The 20,256-nt window shown below is 42.1% G+C and overlaps 2 protein-coding genes across 16 annotated transcripts in view; one reads left to right on the forward strand and one right to left on the reverse strand.

The window, feature by feature from the left end:
* The window catches only part of Ubap2 (ubiquitin associated protein 2), a 103,886-nt gene extending 96,427 nt beyond the window's left edge, over positions 1-7,459 (forward strand). For 11 of the 15 annotated variants that reach the window (XM_046457139.2, XM_046457140.2, XM_046457147.2 and 8 more), the window contains 10 exons: positions 1,210-1,405; positions 2,122-2,285; positions 2,538-2,585; positions 4,844-4,922; positions 5,122-5,327; positions 5,649-5,748; positions 5,834-5,941; positions 6,077-6,141; positions 6,227-6,418; positions 6,506-7,459. In XM_046457139.2, coding sequence (XP_046313095.1) covers positions 1,210-1,405; positions 2,122-2,285; positions 2,538-2,585; positions 4,844-4,922; positions 5,122-5,327; positions 5,649-5,748; positions 5,834-5,941; positions 6,077-6,141; positions 6,227-6,418; positions 6,506-6,601 — 1,254 coding nt within the window. In that variant the 3' untranslated portion in view covers positions 6,602-7,459. The remainder of the gene's footprint in view (positions 1-1,209; positions 1,406-2,121; positions 2,286-2,537; positions 2,586-4,843; positions 4,923-5,121; positions 5,328-5,648; positions 5,749-5,833; positions 5,942-6,076; positions 6,142-6,226; positions 6,419-6,505) is intronic. The other 4 variants (XM_046457142.2, XM_046457143.2, XM_046457148.2 and 1 more) reach the window with 1 other exon arrangement.
* A 724-nt stretch (positions 7,460-8,183) lies between these two features.
* Ube2r2 (ubiquitin conjugating enzyme E2 R2) overlaps positions 8,184-20,256 on the reverse strand; it is a 105,936-nt gene continuing 93,863 nt past the window's right edge. The window contains exons 4-5 of the mRNA XM_046457150.2: positions 14,623-14,757; positions 8,184-11,603 (exon numbers count right to left, since the gene is read on the reverse strand). Coding sequence (XP_046313106.1) covers positions 11,384-11,603; positions 14,623-14,757 — 355 coding nt within the window. The 3' untranslated portion in view covers positions 8,184-11,383. The remainder of the gene's footprint in view (positions 11,604-14,622; positions 14,758-20,256) is intronic.

Raw genomic sequence — 20,256 nt, forward strand, 5'->3', positions numbered from 1 at the left:
CTAATCTTGGTGAATCATTTTTTAAAAAATATATATTTAGTTGTAGATAAACACACAGTATCTTTATTTATTTTTAACGTGGTGCTGAGGATCGAACCCAGTGCCCCCCACACACAAGGCAAGCACTTTACCACTGAGCTAAAGTCCCGGCACTTGGTGAATCATTTCTGTATGTTCTTCAGATTGATATGGAAGGCTTTGGGGATGAGATGTCCACAGAAACTTTGTATGTTGGACCCCTTGATCCTGATGCCGCCTTCTGCTTTTCCTCTAGGAGTTTCTGTACTTCTATATTCTTTACAACTTTTGATTTGAAGACTTAGGTCAGTCTTTTTTTTTTTTTTTTTAATATTTTATAATTGTTGATGGACCTTTATTTTATTTATTAATTTATTTATACTTGGTGCTGAGAAACAAACCCAGTGCCTCACACATGCTAGGCAAGCACTCTACCACTGAGCCACCACCTCAATCCCCTTAAGTCAGTCTTAGAGAACTTTTTCTTACCTATTTGGGGCTTGCTTTGTCCAATTCAGTAGAACTCTTCTTCTACCTCCTTAGTGCTTGAAATTTTTTGTGATACCTTGTTATTAGACTCGAGTGCTTGGCTGGATTCCTGGAACTTAGGGTCTCAGAGAATTTTCTGTTGTTTATTGCCCTTCCTTTCTGGGTGGACCTTGTTGAATATGAATAAGAGCAGGTCTTTATGGTCCCTGATGAGGCATTGTTAGACTGTGAGGTTTTGGATTAAAGGACTTTGGTGGCCTCCTGTGGCATGGACCAGAATAGTTAAAGTGCTTAATAGACAGAAATACCTCAAAGACTCTGACTTGGCTGGGCTGCCTATGGCCCTGAGGTTAGTTCTTCTGAGTCTCTGCTTTTGTGATCAGCAGTTTGTTGCTTCTGTACCTTGTTTCAAATACAAAGCTTGATCAATTTGAAGGAGTTTTAAGTGGGTTTTTGTCATAGAGCTCAATTTCAGTGTTATTGATATTCAGTTTATGAGTCCTGGTGGCTGAATCTGCATGTAGTGTTAAGAGACAACAGTGATCACTGAACACAGAGCCCTTTTCCTTAGAGTTCCTGGATATTAGTATTGTCATCTGTCTACCTGTTCAGCCATGAGATTGTGGGCTCAAAGTCCAGGCCAGCCTCTCCCAGTACCCTCTGTGCCTCCAGATCCATGTGTCTGGACTTTTGTTTTGACAGCACAACAGCATGGAGAGTGCCCCTTCCCTGCAGTCCTCAGCTGCTTTCTCCCCAGCAGCGACCTCCACCTCAAGCACCCCACCCTCAGGTGTCAGCCTGCCTGGCAGCATAAGCACAGCGAGCAGCCTCAGCCTGGGAGGGACCACTGTGAACACAGTCAGCAGCAATACGAGAGCTGCACCGTTGGTGACCTCAGGTATGTGTTCCAGGGACCTTTCCTGCTCACCCATGCCACTTTCAGCATGTACAGCTGGCTTCCCAGGAACTGTGTCTAGTGGTGGCTGCCAGGGCTCAGCGGATGGCCACAAACATTAGAAGATAATGTGCTCACTCTGGCCTCTGGGGATTGCTTGCAGTTGGAGTTTTTGGGTAGCCTTCCCTGGGGCAGGATTCCCAACAACTTTTGTGTTTCTAGATCCCCAATTGTTCTGTCTTCATTCATACCCAGAGCTGAGATCAAAAGATGACTGAGGGAGAGGGGTCAGGCCTAATTTGGATGGGTATCTCTTGCCCAAGTTATATGACTGCCTGTGGAAATGGTCCAAACCCACTTTTAACACAGCCTGCCCTCTTAAGACACTGTGTAGCTTCCGTTTTGAGGAGGCTGATTGTTTTTTATGTTCATTTGATATTTTGACCTTTGTGACTGAGGAATTAAGAGGTATTTCTCTCCGAAACAACCCTCTGATGTTGAAACACCCTGAATCTGGTGGTGTTTGCTTTCTGTCTTCACTCAAGCCCCTTTCTGGCATGACCTTCTGTATCTGATAGCCATTGCCATGTTCTTTTGTCGTGGACCCATCAGGGTTAGCACTGTGACCGACAGTGAGCTCATGAGACCTGGATCTCTTCTCCAACAGCTGAAGAACTTGTCTAGTAGATTTCCATTCCATTTGATTTTTCTCTCTGCAGGCAAAGCACCCCCAAACCTCCCTCAGGGGGTGCCTCCATTGCTGCACAACCAGTACCTCATGGGCCCTGGAGGACTGCTACCTGCCTACCCGGTGAGCGCACGGTGGAACTCCTGGCCAGCCCCAGCTCCCCTGGCCTCAGGGGCTGGCACCTGGCAGGACCTGGTGAGGGGAACCTTGGGTTGGGTTGGAGCTGGCCACCTTGGACTGCTCTTCTTCCCTGAGCCCTCTGTCTTTGCTTCTCCAATTCATGATGTTCCTTCAAATCTAGACTCCATCTAGGCAGTAGATTCCATCTGGGAGGGATCTGTTCCACAGCAACTGAGCTAGGTCCTATTTGTGGGTATCTTATCCTCCCAATCTTGTTGAGGCCACTAATGGGTCTTCTCCCTAATACCCTTTCTGGTTCTTCTGCAGATCTACGGGTATGATGAGCTCCAGATGCTTCAGTCACGGCTGCCTATGGTAAGTGGGAGTAGTGAGGCAAAGGCAATGGCAGTTCTCATTCCTCCCGTGACTGCCACACTGCTTGGCCCTTAGGATCCTTGGCTTATGGAATTGCCTCAACATTACTGCTGAGAAAGCTGGTTTCCATTTGGTGATTGTGCCTGATGTGGCAATAGCTTTGGCAGATGAATGATCTATGATCATCCCTGGGAAACTTAAGGGCCTTTGTTACCAAGAGCCCCAGTAAACCATGCCTTCCCTACTAAATGTGGGTCTTTATCTTCCCCTGTACCCTTGCATGTGCATGTGTGTGCGGTACTAGGGATTGAATCCAGTATCTATATCCCCAGTTCTTTTTTATTTTGAGACAGGCTAAAGAGCTGGAGATGTAGCTCAGTGCACCTCTGGGTTAAATCTTCAGTACCAAAAAGAAAAAAAGCAGGGAAAATAAAAATCATGTGACCCAAGATATACCGGTTATTTGGTAGGCCCTGGAGTTTTATATTTTTTTGCTTGAAGCACCATTTGGTTCTCTGGACCGTGGTGGCTGGTGGCTACGTTGGGATAGAAGTGTTACTCTTCTGCCTCTGATGAATGAATAGCTGGAACTGACCATCCTTAAGGTGTCTTCTGGGTCTGGTCTCGCATCTTTATGTGCAATAATGCTCACTCTGGGATTTCCCTAGTGGTTGTCGCCTCTCAGAGCACAGTTGCCTCTTCCTTCTGAATAAGGATGAAGCACTGGGCCATCCCTGGGATAACACAGAAGCAGGTGGTTGGAGAAGGCCCACGTCTTCCTCTGCCAGCAGACAGAATCTCCTTCTATTTAGCCACTCTTCTTGGCCTGACATTTCCTGGAAGAGACTGTCAGACCACTGGATGTGGTCTTTCCTGTTCCCAGAGGAAGGGGCTTTATCCTCAATGAGGTGTTACCTTTCCTTCTTTAATGTACCTGTGGGATTTATATTTCTTGTGCCAAGTCACCAAGAACTGGAAGCTGCAGGTCCCACCTCTACCCACCAGACTCCTGTGTCTGAAGGGAAGCACTTTTCCACCAGTGGAAGTTATTTAGAGAGGCAGAGAATGACTGAAGGATAGCTTGGTCTTCTGCTAGAGGTCTCCTGGGAGTCCCTGGAGCAAAAGAGATGTTTCTGCTCCCAGTATTCCCTCCATGAAATGCCAGCAGAAATTCATTCTGTCTCAGGGACTCTCCTTGGTTCTACTCCCTTATTCAGATGATTCCTTTCCTTTCTCTGTGCCTTAGAAGAAATCCCCTCTGAGCCCAAGTTTCATGTACCTTTCATTTACTTTTCCTTTGGATTATGTTTTTGCCTTTGTTTCTTTTGTGCCTAATGCCTGCCATTAGATTTCCATATCTGTGAATGAACTCCCACTTCTGGGCTTTTTATACCTGTTCCCAGTTGTGTTCCATATAGGTCCATGCAGTTTACCCAGTCTTGCTGCCTCCTGGGGTTCTAGGCTGAGGATACTGTGGGTTTCCTGGAGGTTACCTGGAGATGTGTCCAAAGAAGGGTGTTAGTGACATTTCCAGCCAGGATGGCTTTTGTCTGGCTGTGACCATAGCTCTAGGGCAGCCCAACGGTTTATCCTTTATTCAGTGTGTCCAGGATAGCCAAAGCCCTAGATGGCAAGTAAATGCCAGACAGGCCTCCTTTGCACACAGTTCCACTGCTCTTTGTCTCCATACAATGTTATATCCACTATTCTTAGGCCTAGGTCCTCTGCAGTGTCAGTGTTGCTAAGGCAGAGTAGGGAGAGAGGCTAGTTGGGGTCCTAGACCTGAAGTGCTGTGCGCCTACCTGGCACTGCACTCTGTCCCTTTTTTAAACTTTGTAAGCTTTTCCTTTCCTGCTGACTCCTTTTCCAAATTTCTTCCATTTCATCAATTTTCCTGACTGGTCTTTAGAGACTCCAATATATGAAAAGCCAATAAAGTTAATTCAGCTTGTGGCATTGGTCAGGTACCCATTTGTGGTGTGGCTGAGAGACTGGATCTCCAACATCTCTGCCTGGTGAATGCTGTCCAGTTGGTCAGTCTGTCTGCATGCTAGTCAGTTACGCAGTGCTACCAAGCTGCTTACACACAAGGGCAACCTATAACTGCAGCTGTCTGTGAGTGCTACCTTTAAATTATGCAGCCTGTGTTCAGGAGTATGGAGTCACTCAGAGTGCCATCTGCCTGTTCCCTTCCGGCTGTGCTCTCCTGGGAGTGGGGTGAGACCTTTTCCTGAATAAGCCCCCCTGGTCTTTCCTAGGATTACTATGGAATTCCCTTTGCTGCACCCACAGCCCTTGCCAGCCGAGATGGGAGCCTAACTAATAATCCATATTCAGGTTAGTTGGCTCAGTGGTTGAGAGTGGGAGGGTGTGGAGAAGGCTGTAGCTCATCCCAGGAGATTGAAAGGCAGGTGTTGAAGAGGTGAGAGGCCTTTTCACTATCCGTACTTGACTGGTAGCCAGACCTATTCCTGTTTGCAGGAGCCAGTCTGGCTTTTCCCCTCGTTTACAAATGTCAGTGTTCCTCTTATCTTAGGTGATGTCACAAAGTTTGGCCGAGGTGACTCTGCATCCCCTGCACCCCCCACCACGCTAGCTCAGCCACAGCAGAGCCAATCCCAGACCCACCACACAGCCCAGCAGCCCTTTTTGAATCCCGCTCTTCCACCTGGCTACAGCTACACCAGCCTCCCCTACTACACAGGCGTGCCCAGTGCCTTCCAATATGGGCCCACCATGTTCGTGAGTATTTGTGGGTGGTGTTATTTCTCCCTAGGCCTTATACCCCTGGAAGGTTGAAACTTTGGGCCTGTAATCCAGCTCCTTGGAGCAGCAGGGAGGGGGCAGATCATGATACTACTCAGTGTCTCATGTGACCCTCAGTAACTGTTGAGCCTCAGGTGAGGTTATATTCCTCATGTGCTTTTATATCATGTGCTGCACTAATGAAAAGGAATCCCCTCTGGTTGTGGGTATGTCATCTGTGCTACCTTATGCAGAGGATGTATGACCTGCTCCACCTTGCCTGTGTTCTTACACTGTTCCCCCACCTGTGCCCACCAGGTCCCTCCAGCATCAGCCAAGCAACATGGTGTGAACCTCAGCACCCCCACCACTCCTTTCCAACAGGCCAGTGGTTATGGCCAGCACAGCTACAGCACAGGTGAGAGGTGCTTCCAGCACAGACACACAGGGTGTAGCAGAGGCTTGCTTAGCTCACACATGCCTCTTGTTCTCTGCCATGCTAGGTTATGATGACCTGACCCAGGGAACAGCAGCAGGAGACTACACCAAGGGTGGCTATGGTGGATCATCACAGGCACCAAACAAGTCTACAGGTTCTGGGCCTGGGAAAGGTAATGTTTGCCCCTCCTTTCTAGGGCTAAAGTTTGGAATAGTCATCTTCTGTCTGTCCTCTCAGGCAGAGCTCCCTCAGTATCCCTAGCTGGGACCAAATATCTATGGGAACAACTACCTGATTTTCTTCCTAGGAGTATCAGTATCTTCAAGTACCACTGGCCTGCCTGATATGACTGGTTCTGTCTACAAAACACAGGTGAGTAAGGACAAAGATGCCCAGGTAGGTTTGTGTGAGTTAAGAGTCCAACCTCACCCTCAGCATCGTCTTCATTGCCTTGCAGACTTTTGACAAGCAGGGATTTCATGCAGGAACCCCTCCACCTTTCAGCCTGCCCTCAGCCTTGGGTTCAACTGGACCCCTGGCCCCTGGAGCAGCCCCTGGCTATGCTCCGCCACCATTCTTGCACATCCTGCCAGCCCACCAGCAGCCACACTCGCAGCTGCTGCACCACCACCTTCCCCAGGACACTCAGGTGAGTACAGTAATGGAGATGGCTTCCTGGGTAGGGGATTCTACCCCAGCCCTGACAGCCTTTTCTCTTCCTTCTCATTCTCCTCAGAGTGGTTCAGGTCAACGCAGCCAGCCCAGCTCCCTGCAGCCCAAGTCTCAAGCCTCCAAACCCACCTATGGCAACTCTCCATACTGGACAAACTAGACCTTTAAGAGAGGGGTGGGCTTTGGGGTAGGGCTTACCCTGGACAGGAGAGAACACTTGGAGCACGTTTCTGGGAGCCTGGTGCCCTTCCCTAGAATTTCTGAGACATGTAACTGTCAGCCGAGCCTCTCAGTGGGGAGCTCCCAGACTCACTATATTGTATGTAGTGTATTTATGTATGTATTTGTAAATGTATGAGAAGCCCCAGGGGAGTGGGGGTATAGCTGCAGATGGCAGCCAATTCTGCTCTCCCCATCCAGACCCCTTTTCACTATAGCCATGTAAGGCCCCTGCACCTCTGATGCCTTCAGGCCTTCCACGGGTGCCCTACTCCATTGGCTGCTAAAGGCTGCCACTGGAAGGGCTGGTTCGAGGCACATTGTGCAATGGTCACATACCAATGAAGAATCACGACTTATTTCAGTCCCTTGTAACCATTATTTGAATTTTCTTCAGCTTGCAATTACTTTATACTGTTTTTGAGAGATTGGTCCTTTTGTCATTTGTCATGCTCCCATTCCAGGGTATCTTGATCTGAGAATAGCAAAGATCATCATCTACTGCCCAACATAAATCTGGGCCCTGTCTTCACATAGAGCAGGGGTTTCTTCTGGTCTGTTCCAGTCCCTAGAAACTTGCTGCCTTCTGGCTGACCACTTAAAAAAAACCAAAATCTGGTCTCAGAGAGATGTTCAGCCCATCAGCTCCCCTTTAAAAATCAAAAGATCTGCTTCCACTTCAGTGAAAGCCCATCTCCAAGCAAAGACTCCTCTATTCCAGTTGTCCTAAAACAGGTGGGCAACGTCGTCAGGGGTTTTCTCTTGCCCAATCTCCACCTAATAAAGTTATGAGAGCATGCACGGTCTCTGTGTGGTGTGGCTGAGGGATGGGCCTGGGAGAAACATCTTGGACTTCATAAAGCAGAAACTTCTGTGCTTCTGACCACAGGTTGTAAGGCTTAGATTAGAATGCCTGACCTGTATTGGTCAACTTAATGTGGCAGAAGAACCAGCCGACTAAGGTGAGTTTTTACCTTTTCTTCATTGGGGCTCTGTAGTTGAGAGCAGTGTTTTAGCTAATCACATGGCTATTATATAGCTAGGGGTCCTGATTAAAACTAAATGGGGACTTGGGGTCCTGCTAGAATTCACAACTAAAACTAAATGGGGACTTCTATCAAACCGTGTTATCTTTTGTTCGATTTCCTGTTGTTTATTAGCAGCAGGAAGTTGGGATCACAAATAACAATGAAAATAAAATGTTTACCCAAGGAAGGCAGCCCGGTATCTGACCAATCCCTCCAAAGACTCTGTTCTGTTTTGGAATCAAATTGAGTCAAACTTAACAAATGGCTATGCCCTTACAAACTTTCCTTGAAATCTTGTGTGGATTGGGATAATTCTCTAGGAAAGGAGATGGATTTGGACAGGATGCATGATGACACAGACAGGTCAGCCAGTTTTGGTGGTGGTCCTGTTTTTTCAGCTGAGTTCTGGGCATAATTTTCAAAGCAATAATGAAAATGTTCAGACCACCATTCAGTTTTAACACAAGGAAAAAAAAAAGAGGATCATCCCATGGGGAAGTAGCAATACAGGTATATTTTATTTCACATTTTATTAGTAGACAGATGGGCAGAAAAAGACAAAATAAACCACTAAAGGGGAAGTCAACACAAAAATGCATCAAGATAATCTTTTCTCATAAGTTAAACTGAAGAAAAACATCTACAATTTCAGCTAAGAAAACTATTAAAGTCAGGTGTGTCCTGCTGGTTTCAGAATAGTTGAAAATTGCATCTGAATTTGTTTAGTTGTAAATGTAAACCTTGTTTATCAGGATGAGAGGGGTGGAAAGTTAATTTTCAGCAGAGTACTATACATTTTTCCTTCCAATCTCTTACTCCATTGCCTCAAACAAGGAAACCAGCAAAGGTAAAGAAGCAAATAATTGCCAAGGAAGGTTTTGGAAAGAAGGAACTACAAAAGTTCGGCTAGTAGAAAAGAACTCTGGAATGATAAGAAAGGAAGGGGGGGGGGGACTGTGAGAGAAGCCAACAACGGAATCATGATATTATATCTCTACTCGGCCTCAAAAGAGTATTCTAGTGAGGCCTCAACTAGAACCAAAAGAAATCTAAATATGCAGGATTTTGAGTTTACTTCACACCAAATAATTAGCACAACTGTACTCATGAGGTTTTGACATAAGCCAGAGACCTCCATCCACTCCCAAAAGAAAAAAGAAACAACACTTAGATACTCAAGTATTTTTCCACAGGATATGTTCTCAGGGACAGAAGTCTGGAACCAGCATCTGGGTTTTATAAGTCAGTCTAAACTATCAGAATATCTACCTGCCAATAAATCAACATACCCCTGGCTTCTGGAACTGATTGTACTCTCATCAGAGGCAAACCCAACTTACAATAATATTGCCCTGAAGGGCTGAGAGGTATGACCTCCACTTGGCGCTCTGGCTCCCTGAGTCAACATGCAAGAGGCCAACAGGGCCTAATGGGACAAAGCTGAATATAGCACAGCACCTCCCATAATGCCAAGATGCCTGGCCTACCCTGGGAGTGAGATGCTTTAGCAGTAAGGGGAATGAAAGGCTTTATTTTAGGGCTCTAAGAGAGAGAGAGACCAAGCTACTGGCTGTAAACTTGTATAGTATGGGCCAGGTATGGGGATGGAAGGGGGATAAAAGCAGGGGGTGGGGCGGTAAATCCAGAACATTGAGAGGCTTTGGCTCCAGAAGGTTTGCAGGTTATCTGGAAGCATTACTTAAGAAGTATGGGGACCAAAAAGACTAGTTCCAACATCCTTTAGAGTTTTTACTTGGACAAAATCACAACACTGTCCTACAGAGCTGCTCTGTTCCCTGAATCTGTGGAATCACTAGATTTAAGGGTGCAATTAGCAGCCCGGGCCCTGTGGAGATTACACAAAGATTCTGGGATCAGACTCAACAATATCCCATAACAACCTCAATGTGTTAGACATTCTCATTTAATAACAGACCAAACTTTAGAGGCCAGAGAGGACTGCTGAGAAATAGCGCATGTTTGAGAGAAAGTTTGAAGAGCAATGAAAACCCTGAGATCAGAAAGGAAGGAAGGAGGAGCTATGGAAATAAGCATCAATCACCTACTCTGACCACCCTAGGATCTGTCCTACCTTGTCCCTAATCTGCCCTTTGGTTCATTCTGAGTGTGATCTAAAGAAGGAGATGACACTGGTATACAGGGATCTTAAGTAGGACTTCTGTCACCTTGCTGTTACTTTCCTTCTGAAATTTGTGGCTTCCCCACTCAGAACACCATGAACTCACATACCTCAATGACAAAAATCACCTACTTGGATGATGAAGGCTGCTGGATCTCAATCTTAATTGAAGCAATACATGATAGAGACCTGGAAATCAAACCTGCAGCAACTGCATGGCTAGAAGATATAGCCTCGCGTGGCTGGAAACTGCCTGCAGTCAACTCCCTTGGTTCTGCCAGAAGAGACAAAAACCCATGGGAAGCTCCATGCACAATTTCTGCTGCACTCCAAAGCCAAAGTATATTGAAAGGAGAAAAAAGTCAGAACTGGTCACTTATGTCTCATACACATCCACATTTATCACTATCAGTATAAGCAGCTCAATGAAAACCAAAATCTTAACACATGCATCTAGGATTAATACTGAGTAATTAAAAGTGGCTACTTAAATTAAAAAAAAAAAACAAACCCACCCCACAGTGAGAGAATAGCTTTGAGGGGAAGGCCATGTTAAGTACAAACAGGTGTCTCCTCTCCCAGTGGCCACCAGTAGTTTTGAGTTTCCCTCAGCAGCATCAACCAAAATTGGCGTGATTTTTAACTTTGTTCTTAACACTAAAAATCCACACACACTAATTTCCACTTTTCCCCCACACACCCCATTCCCTAGTGGGGGGAAAAATAACCCTGCCTTTAAAGAATAAATAGCAACCAAGTGCTTAGTTCTATGTAAAGTATGAATATTTATTTCAGGCTTTAGATTCCCAATCGATTTCAAAAAACAAAATCTGATTTCTCTCCTCAAGAATAGCTGAGGCCTCCGTGTTAGGATGATTTTGTGAAGGCTTAAGGAACACATTTCATCAGGCTTAGCATGAAGTAAGTCCCTGATGCCCACTGTATCCTGGTTAGGAAGGGAAACAAAGAAAATTCACCACCATGGGACTTGAATGAATGCGTACACACTAATGTAAATGAGCAGCTAAACCTTGGCAAATTTGCTTTTTTTTTTTTTTAAAGTTTGTTTTGTGGGTTTTTTTTTTTTTCCATTTTCTTTTGCTACCCAGTATATGCAGCACTTGTGAACTCCCAACGGTTTCCAGCTTTAAACACATTAATGTCTTGAAAAGACTAATTTCTTCAGGAATCTAAAAACGGAACAAACGTGTTTTGCTGTGAACATTCTGCAGAGACGAAGTGAGGCGGGAGTTTGGGTTGTTGGTTTTTGTTTTTTTTTTTTTGTTTTTGTTTTTTAAAAAAAGAATCAATACAGTGATGGAAGGGTAAAGAATGCAAGAATTCAGACATTCTGTGGAGGGTTACTTTCTCTCCATGAAAGGTCCATAAAAAGGAGCAAACTGAGATCCATAAGGGGAGTCAGCAGGAGCTGTGTTTTTTTTTTCCCCACCCCCGGTGAATAGGTTTTTGTTGAGGGGCCACTGCTAGGTCCCCACTTGCTCCCCTCCCTTTGGCCTGAGACGGCAGGGCAGTACAGGGGCATCAAAGGAGCACGTCACGACTCCTCATTCCCAGAATCATCATCATCATAACAGTCGGCATCTTCCTCCTCCTCATCTTCATCATCAATGTCGTCATCATACAAGTCGTCATAAAGCAAATCTGAGCTGTTGTCATTGGAAGGCACTTTAGTTTTGATGCAGTATTCCGCCAGGGTTGTGGGGACCTTCACTCCGTCCTTTTCTGCTTCGGCTTTAGTGGCTGAAACCTGTTTCCTGAAGAGTGAACGACAAGTAGTTTATTGTCTCTGTTTTGAAAATAGATTTATAATTGGCCCCAGTCAAGATTCCTTATCACACTGCTTTTCAAACTCAAAGTTCCTACCTGAAAGCAACTGATATTACGTATTACATTATATTAAACAGTCTCAACCCATTAGTTACCATTTTGAAGGAAACTTTTAATAATGACTTTTTTGTGTGTGTGGGGGATAAATATTGACAAGAAGGAAGCTTAAACACAGTGATTCTCAGGTATTAATGAGGTATCAACTAAAATAAATATATCATCACCAACCTGACCTAATAAATGTAGCTCAATAATCATCCTAATCTGTATTCAGAGTAAAAATGTAATCTTATGCTTACATTCCAAAGTCTTATTATGACCCAGTCTTGGGTCTCACGGTCACTTTGCTTTCTCCAATTCTAACATTCAGATGACCCTGGTCCATTTTTTGTGCCTTGAACACATTTAGTTGACTTTCTGTCTGGACCACTAGTTTTCCTGATCTATGTGTTTCTTCTTTGTCATATCTTGACTCAAACTGCATTCAGAGTACCCCCTAACTCCCAGCCCCACATTCTGGGGATTGAATGCAGGGCCACACACATCCTACAGAAGTGCTCTATCACTGAGCTACAAACCCAACCCCAGAGACAACCATTTAAATTAGGCATCACTCTCTCACAGCTTCTTGTTATATTCTACTGATAACTATTTTAGTATTTTTTTTTCTTTTCATGATCTTTTTTGTTCATTCTTCTGTATCTCCCTGTCAGAATATAAGCTTCATCAGACCAGATGTCATACCTCTCTTAGTTACTTCTACTTTCCCAGTGCCTATAACAACAGGCTAGCATACAACAGGTATGCAATAAATATTTTGATTGAATGAAGAATAGTTTCTATCTACCAAACAAATATAAAAACTTGAGTCATCAAGACGGGGGGGGGGGGGATTCAAGTAATCCCCAATCAAGACCTCTTTAAGTTCCTCTTTGAATTTTAGTTATGTTGTCATTCCTTACATACTGATATTCCTGAGGCTTCTAGGCTTCAATCTCTGCGCTCTTTAGCCCTAAGACATCTTACCAGTTCCCAAGGTTTTAACCGACGCTCCCCTTTATACTGATAGTTCCAGCTTACATTTTTTTCAGTGCTATCCACACTCGGCAAGAGTGCATTTTTCATTTTGTTTGCACAGCCAGTTGTTTTTCCATTTTTCATGAAAAGCACTGGTTTCTAAATCATAAATCCCTCTCCAAAGTTTTATTGCTTTGAAGCCTAATTTTCTCAGTTTAGTCCATGGTTTTCTGGTCAATCTCAAATAGAATCATCTCTTACCTACCTCCCTAAAAATCATGAAGTGACACCCTATCTCTTCTGAAATCAAGAACCATTTTTTCTTATCCTGACTTCAATGTCCCTTAAAATGTAGTGTCAATCCTGCTTAATTTCCTACTACTACAAATCAAAACTTACATTCAAGCATTATAAAACTACTTATAATGTCCTTGACATGCCATGCTGTTATGCGCCTGTGTCTAGTTAAACATGTTTCTGTATCTCTTAAAAGATTTTTCCTTACCCCCGTTTTTTTAAGCATGAAAAATTTCTGGTTATAAAGTATTATCGTTCCTAGGAACTCTATTGCCTTATATATTCCTTCCAGTGTATCTTGTTTGGGCTTCTATAATTGCACTTATTACTTCATTTGTTTGCAAATGCCAAGTATGAGTTCCCCCTCAGGAGAAAAGCCTGTCTTAACCCATCTAGCAGAGTACTTTAAGCTGATAGATAATAAATGCTGGGGAAAAAACATCATTTATTAACATTTATCAACATTATACAAAGACCAGAAGCATCTTGGGAATATTCACTTACTGGAACAACGGGCTTCATTCCTGCTCCTCTAAATTTCTATTGGTCCTTGTTATTATACCAATTATCTTAAACTTTTGGTTTGCAACAGTCACTTGGGTGGCTGAGAACTATGGAAACCCAAACTCTATCCTTGAAATCTCACAGCTGTGGTTTAGGGAGGGTCTAAAAGTGATTCCAAAGAGCAGAAAACAGTTCTATAGTCACACATGATTTCTTGGTGTTTTTTTTTTTTTTTGGTCTATTACATGGTATCATGCCAAATAGTTTCATAGAGAGGGATTCCATTTGTATAAATTCTAGTAGTAACCAAATTCCTAACATTCTCCTATAGAGAAGGACCCTATTTGAAAGTATAAAAATATAATATTATTAAGGGGGGGGGTTGAATATTTTGCACAATTCTTATGTGCTATTATAATATTTATTTAGCTAGTGACTGAACCCAGGGACTTGTGTGTCTGAGGCAAGCACTGTACCAACTGAGCTATGTCCCCATCCCTATTATGAAAATCTTATGTCTCCCTTAGGGTTGTTATTAGGAAATAAAAGGTTGAGGCTGATACCTTCTATTTTTTATACAGATGAAGAAAACTAAACCAAAAAGTTAACTGATAAATGGTCACAGGACAAGTAGCAGAGCCACAGCAGATTCCAAGTCTTCTGGTTCTTATCTAGGTCTTGGTCATGCCATACATTAGTATTGCTAATAAAGTGGATATCCAAAATATGTACTTGCTACTAGGGCCAAAAATACCAATAAGTTATAGTACTTTATTAATTAGAAAATTTAAAAGAAAATTTTTTATATGCCTGGAATGTCTGGAATACTTTGGGTAATTCCCTAAAATGGCTAGGAAGGAGAGTTTACAAACAACTAGTCAAGAACCTGGAAGCAGTAGTTCCTAGAAAATTGAATCTGCTGCACTTTTTTATTGGATGCTCCCTCAATTGCCAAGCTATTAGGTTCAGGAAGTAATCATCCCTTCCACACTATAAATCTAATTGTGAGAAATTATTCTGGAGTAGGACAGGATATTTAAATTTTATTTAATCCTTGGTTCCAGCATACACTTTGGTTTGTATGAAGGCTCGAACTAATCAAACAGAAGGCAGAACAATGTACCTTACCTAATGATTTCAGCATATTCTTTGTCTTTTCCTTTACTGTCCCTCCATTTCCTGAACATAACCGAAGCATCCACATTGGCTGGGGAGAAGGTGTTGGGCTCATTAAGCAGTGAGATTACACTTAACAGAATAGTCCTGAAAACAAGGGAAAAAGGTCAACCATGAATATACATACTCAGAGTATTCAAACGTATTCTGCTTTTTTGGAAAGTACAATCTGATCTTAAGTTTTTCTTCCCTTAAAATTTTTCAGACACAATTTATTTGATACTATAATATTTGAGGCCTTTAGGAGATGATCATAAAATTTTGTTTCCAATATTCAACTGTATGGCTACTATCTGGAGGGAAAGGAACAGGAAATATGTTTCTAGCATAATAGCCATGCTGTGAGGTATAACAGAACTTTGTGGAATGCACAATTTGCATGTTCTAGTTTGCAAAAAGAGCTTTCAAATATCGTGTTAAAAAAATCATATCCAGGTGTGGTAGCACACACCTGTAAAACCAACTACTCAGGAAGCTGAGGCAGGAGGCTTGTAAGTTTGAGTCCAGCCTGGCCAACTCAGTGAGACAATGTTGTGAAATTAAAATTTCAAAATAGTAGTGTAGGGGGGTGGGCTGAGCCACAACCTAGCCCACCCCCCTACATAAAAACAAATAAATAAAGGTATTGCGTCCAACTACAAATAAAAAATAAATATCTAAAAAAAAATAGTAATGTAGGGGTACTAGGGGTTTAGCTAAGTGATTGAGTATAAGTGAAGAATGTAGGAGGGTCTTGGGTTTAATCTTTAATGAAAAAAAATCAAGTAGTAGAAAAAAAAAGCATAAACAGCTTTAAGGCAATTTTTTCATGGGAAAGGGTAAAAATGATATTATTCATCCAATTTTTATCATGACCACTTAGAAGATCTGAAAAATAGTATTACGTGTAAATCTTCACACCTATAAGGAAAGGGAAACAAAATATATGCAGAAGAGTAAAAGCAAAGCTTTGACATGAAAAAATAATCCTCTGAATGATAGAAATCTCTATTCAAAAATATTTACTAAATACCTACTATATGCCAGAGGCACCAAGTGAGATGTTAAATGAGCAATGGTGAGCAAGTTAGATGCCATTCCTGATTTCCTAGGCCTTCTAAGTCTAGGGGGAAATACAAACAGGCAATTTTTACCCAAATATCAAAATTTGACATTTCAATAGTCCATCAGGAAGAATAAAATTTCTATTAGAGAAAATCACCAAGGAAACATGCCAGCCTTCAAAACACTCAAATTATTCCTAGGTGTTTTTCTCCTGAAAGAGTTGCATATGTGTGTAAGAAGAAAAGAGAAAATAGTAAATTTCTCCACTTTTTCCTCACTGGTGGGGAGGTTAGAGGTGGTTGTTGTTGCAAAATTGGCTTTTGCTCCTGGCTCCAAGAAAAAATAAAGGGAAGGAAACAGGTAATTAGATTTCTGAGTTCCTAAAAAGAGGTAAAAAATTTTGGTATGTGATTATTCAGGATTAATGAAAAGCATTTTCAAAGAAAGAAAACTTTCCCCTCTCTAGTTAAAATCTGTTTGTTACAAACTGTTCAGTTAGACTAAGAATAATCCTATAGACTCCTCATCAGGAACTTTCTTAATTTCTTCAGTAAGTACATTAAAGATATTTAAAAGAAAGTTATCACTGCTAACAATGGAAAATGACTGATATAACATCTTAGAAATGAAAGAAGAAAATGTGGGCAGAAAATCACATTAGAGTTTCTTCAAAAGACAACAAAATCAATAAAACAAGATAATGACAAAGCATGGTACAAAGTGGGTGGGAAATATAATACACAGAAGCAAATAACAAACTGACAAGTGTTACTTTCCAGAAATTTCATTTTAAAATGGATTGAGGTAGCGTGAGTAGTAGCACACATCTTTTCTAGAACATGAGTTTGATCCCCAGCAGTGGAAAAAAGGTTTAAAAAAAAAAAAAAGCAGGGGGTGGTATTTTTAAGGAAGATAGGAAATCAGGATTACATATACAATGCAACAGGTATTACTGTATTTGCTCCCTTTCAACCTATAGACACCAGTTGGTGATATGGGTCTGCTCTCCCTCTGTTGCTAATTACCTGTCAATACAAGCACAACTTTAGTAGGACACAATATGCCCTAGCTCAAAGAGTAAGACCTGGCTCAAGGGTCTTCAAGAAAAGTTTTTGTTTATTTGTTTGTGTGTGGATTTTTTTTGTTTTGTTTTTGTTTTTTTTTTGTGGTATGGAAAATCGAGCCCAGGGATGTTTTTACCACTAAGCTGCAACCCATCCCTTTTGAAGACAGAATCTCACACTGCTTAGGGCCTCACTAAATTGCTGAGATTGGCTGCAAATTTGTAATCGCCCTGCCTCAGCCTCCAGAGTTGCTGGGATCCTGCACTGCATTTGCTATGAGCCTATCTTTTTTTTTTTCTTTCTTTTTTCTTTGTTGGTGCCAGGGATTGAAATCAGAGCCTCCCGCATGCTAGGTAAACACACTACCACTGAGCTACATCCCCACCACTTTTTATTTCAAGACAGGGTCTAAGTTGTCAAGCATGGCCTTAAACTTGTGATCCTCCTGACTCAGGTTCCTGAGTAGCTGGGATTATAGGCATACACCTGGCTGAGAGATTGTTTCTTTATTTCAAAGATACTTGTCAATATTCAATTCATAAGAGTTGCACTATCAATTTCTCATTTTTCCAACTGGTCTCAAAGAGATGACATCAAATTAGAGTATATTTTTAAGCCAATAAACTGCAGGATGTATACCTAAATAGATCCCACAGAAATCTCACCAAAAAGAGGGGACTGGATATAGAAAGAAACTGCAACATCAGCACACTGCCAGTCTATATCCTGCTGAGAACTATCTTAGCTAGAAGGGGTGGCCAAGACATCCTAACACCAAAGGAGACAAGTTTCAAAATAAAACAGTATTTAAAGTTTTACACATAAGCCAATCATAATTTCGCCAGTGCTGACTAATAGAGAAAAATGAGATGGCACTTTTACCAACAACAGCTTTAAATCCATAGAATGGTTATGAGATGAATCTCATAAAGCTAAATCAATGGGAAAACAACAATTTTCTTTCTTCCAAGGAGGCAAGGCAGGAGAACTATTAAGTGTTGTTTAAGTGGTGGTCCCAATTTAAAGGAGCATGTGATCCATTCTGTGAGTGGTTGGGAAGGGTTTGTGATGGGATAGAAATTTTACTTGTCTTACCATCTTAAGTCAGGAAAGTTCAATTTTTTGCAGGATTAAAGACTGCTGTTTTTCCTCAATGTACACATATACAGCATGTGAGGAGAGGAGGACTTTTTTTTGTTTTTTTTTGGGGGGGTGGGGGTACTGGGAATTGAATTCAAGGGCATTTTACCACTAAACTACATCCCCAGGCTCTTTTTAGTTTGTTTTTAGACAATGTCTCAACACATTGCTGAAGCTAGTCTTGAACTTGTTTTCCTCCTGGCTGTCAACTCCAGAATTGCTGAGATTACCAGAATGTGCCACAGCACCCTGCAAAAGTCATTCTTAAAAAACCTAAGATTATATTATTTTCTGTGTGTCTCTGTTTCTCTCTCCCCCCAACCCCCGCTTAGTTTCTTTAAAAAAAAAAAATTTTCTTTTTTGTAGTTATAGATGCTCAGAATGCCTTTATTTTATTTTTTAGTTTTCTGTGGTGCTGAGGATTGAACCCAGTGCCTCATGTATGCTAGGCAAGCTCTTTGCCACTGAGCTACAGTCCCAGCCCCATACTTTTCGCTTTTATTGACCTCCCATAATTTCTGGTTGACTTGTAGAGAGAACTGAGGCCCAATTCTCTGGCAACAAAAGGGAACACTACATACTGTTGCTTCCACTTATACTGACTTTGAATTCTACTCTGACCTTTCTAATTTATCCGGGGTCCTTTTAATATCTCATTCCTGCTCTTTTAAAGAAAAGACCAGTAACACTAGAAGATGACCCAGTTAAAACTCATTCTTCACATTTCAACGTGGAAGAGGGATTTAAAGAGGACATGATGACAAAGAAGCCAGTTGTAACTAGGAAAATGTGGCAGCTACTCGTAAAATACAATAGGTTTAACTGGTTTAGTTACTAGAGAAAACATTTCTTAATGCTTCTAAAGCAACTAAGAAATTTAACTGCTGTGCAATGTTGTAACTACTGCTGACTGATGTATTCCTGAGAATACAAAGTAGGAATGAGAATCTCAGATTTAAAAGCATAAAAATTTAAAAATGGAGTATTTTAGCTTAAAAAATAAAAATTTTAAATACACAAAATATGTATGCAAAGAAAGAAACTGGCACGTTGATGTCAGTGGCATATGATGTGGAAAAATTAAGGAAGTAAGCAAATAAAATAACCCTGGTCCAGAGCCAGGCTTAAAAGAGCCCTAGGGCTACTACAGCTGTTTCCTGGCCTTACCTACTCTGTCACCCAATGCTTGGGGCATTCCTGGTGCTCTGCCATTTCAATGAGTTATAGAAAAGACCCAAGAAGAAAATTTCCTACCCTACTCCTGAAAGAGACCCTTCTGTATGAAACAGTAGCTGCTGGACTAGATTTATCAATCTAATCCTGCCAAGACCACTTTCCAATCCTAGAGCCAACATTAAGAATGACAAATACTTCCAGAGATGGTACCTCAGACAAAGCATTTGTGAACTCTAACGGCAAGGTCCACCCCTACCCCCAAATTCTCTCACTTAGTTATAGACAGAACACAGATTAAGGTGTGTATCGTTTCCACAGCTCGGGCTGTAGCTCAGTGGCAAAAGGTATGTGGTGCTGTATACTTCTAATCAGACATGGGTCAGCATCAGGGACCCGTACTGCCCACAACCCCAATCTTCCGCTGACTAATGCCTACTATTAAAACTTTCCAATTCCATAAGGACAGATCAGCACCACCTCCCTTCCCACAAGATGTCTGGATCCAAGCTTCAACTGGAAGGTAGCAAACAAATGAGTAGCTAGATGAATTTCTGAATCCTTACTATTCTAACATCTTTTTTTCTCTGGTCAACAACTGTTATTACTCACAAGGTCTTCTGATACAGATTGTATTTCTTTAGGCTACAAAAGCCCTCAGAGTGCTCCTTTATTTTACAAATATGTCCACTTAGGTGCTGAATGACAGACTTGAGTAAAAGTGGTCAGGGAAGTACAAACACTTGAGAATATGAAACCACTTTCAGATACCAGTGCCACAAGACTTCAAAGAGATCAACTGAGGGCTGGGGATATGGCTCAACTGAAGGGGAAAAAGCTGCCTATCTACATTGTAAATCTTGCCTCTTAACATTTCAGTGCCATAAATGACCTGCAAAAAAAAAAAAGATAATTTACTGTCTTAAGACCACCTTGGGCCCAATGATAGAGCACTAGTTGCCTACTATGAGTGACACCCTGCAGAAGTATCACAAGTTCAAGGCTAGCTTCAGCAACTTAGCAGGTCCTAAGCAACTTAGTAAGAAAGTGTCTCAAAATTTAAAAAAAGGTGCTGACAAAGTAGCTCACTGGCTCCCATGGGTCCAAGCACCAGTATCCCCCTCACCCCCCCTCCCCCAACACACACACACACACACAATAAATA

This window comes from Marmota monax, unplaced genomic scaffold, assembly GCF_021218885.2.
Source record: "Marmota monax isolate L192 unplaced genomic scaffold, Marmota_monax_Labrador192_F-V1.1 WCK01_AAM20220418_F8-fsc00069, whole genome shotgun sequence".
NCBI classification, from domain to species: domain Eukaryota; kingdom Metazoa; phylum Chordata; class Mammalia; order Rodentia; family Sciuridae; genus Marmota; species Marmota monax.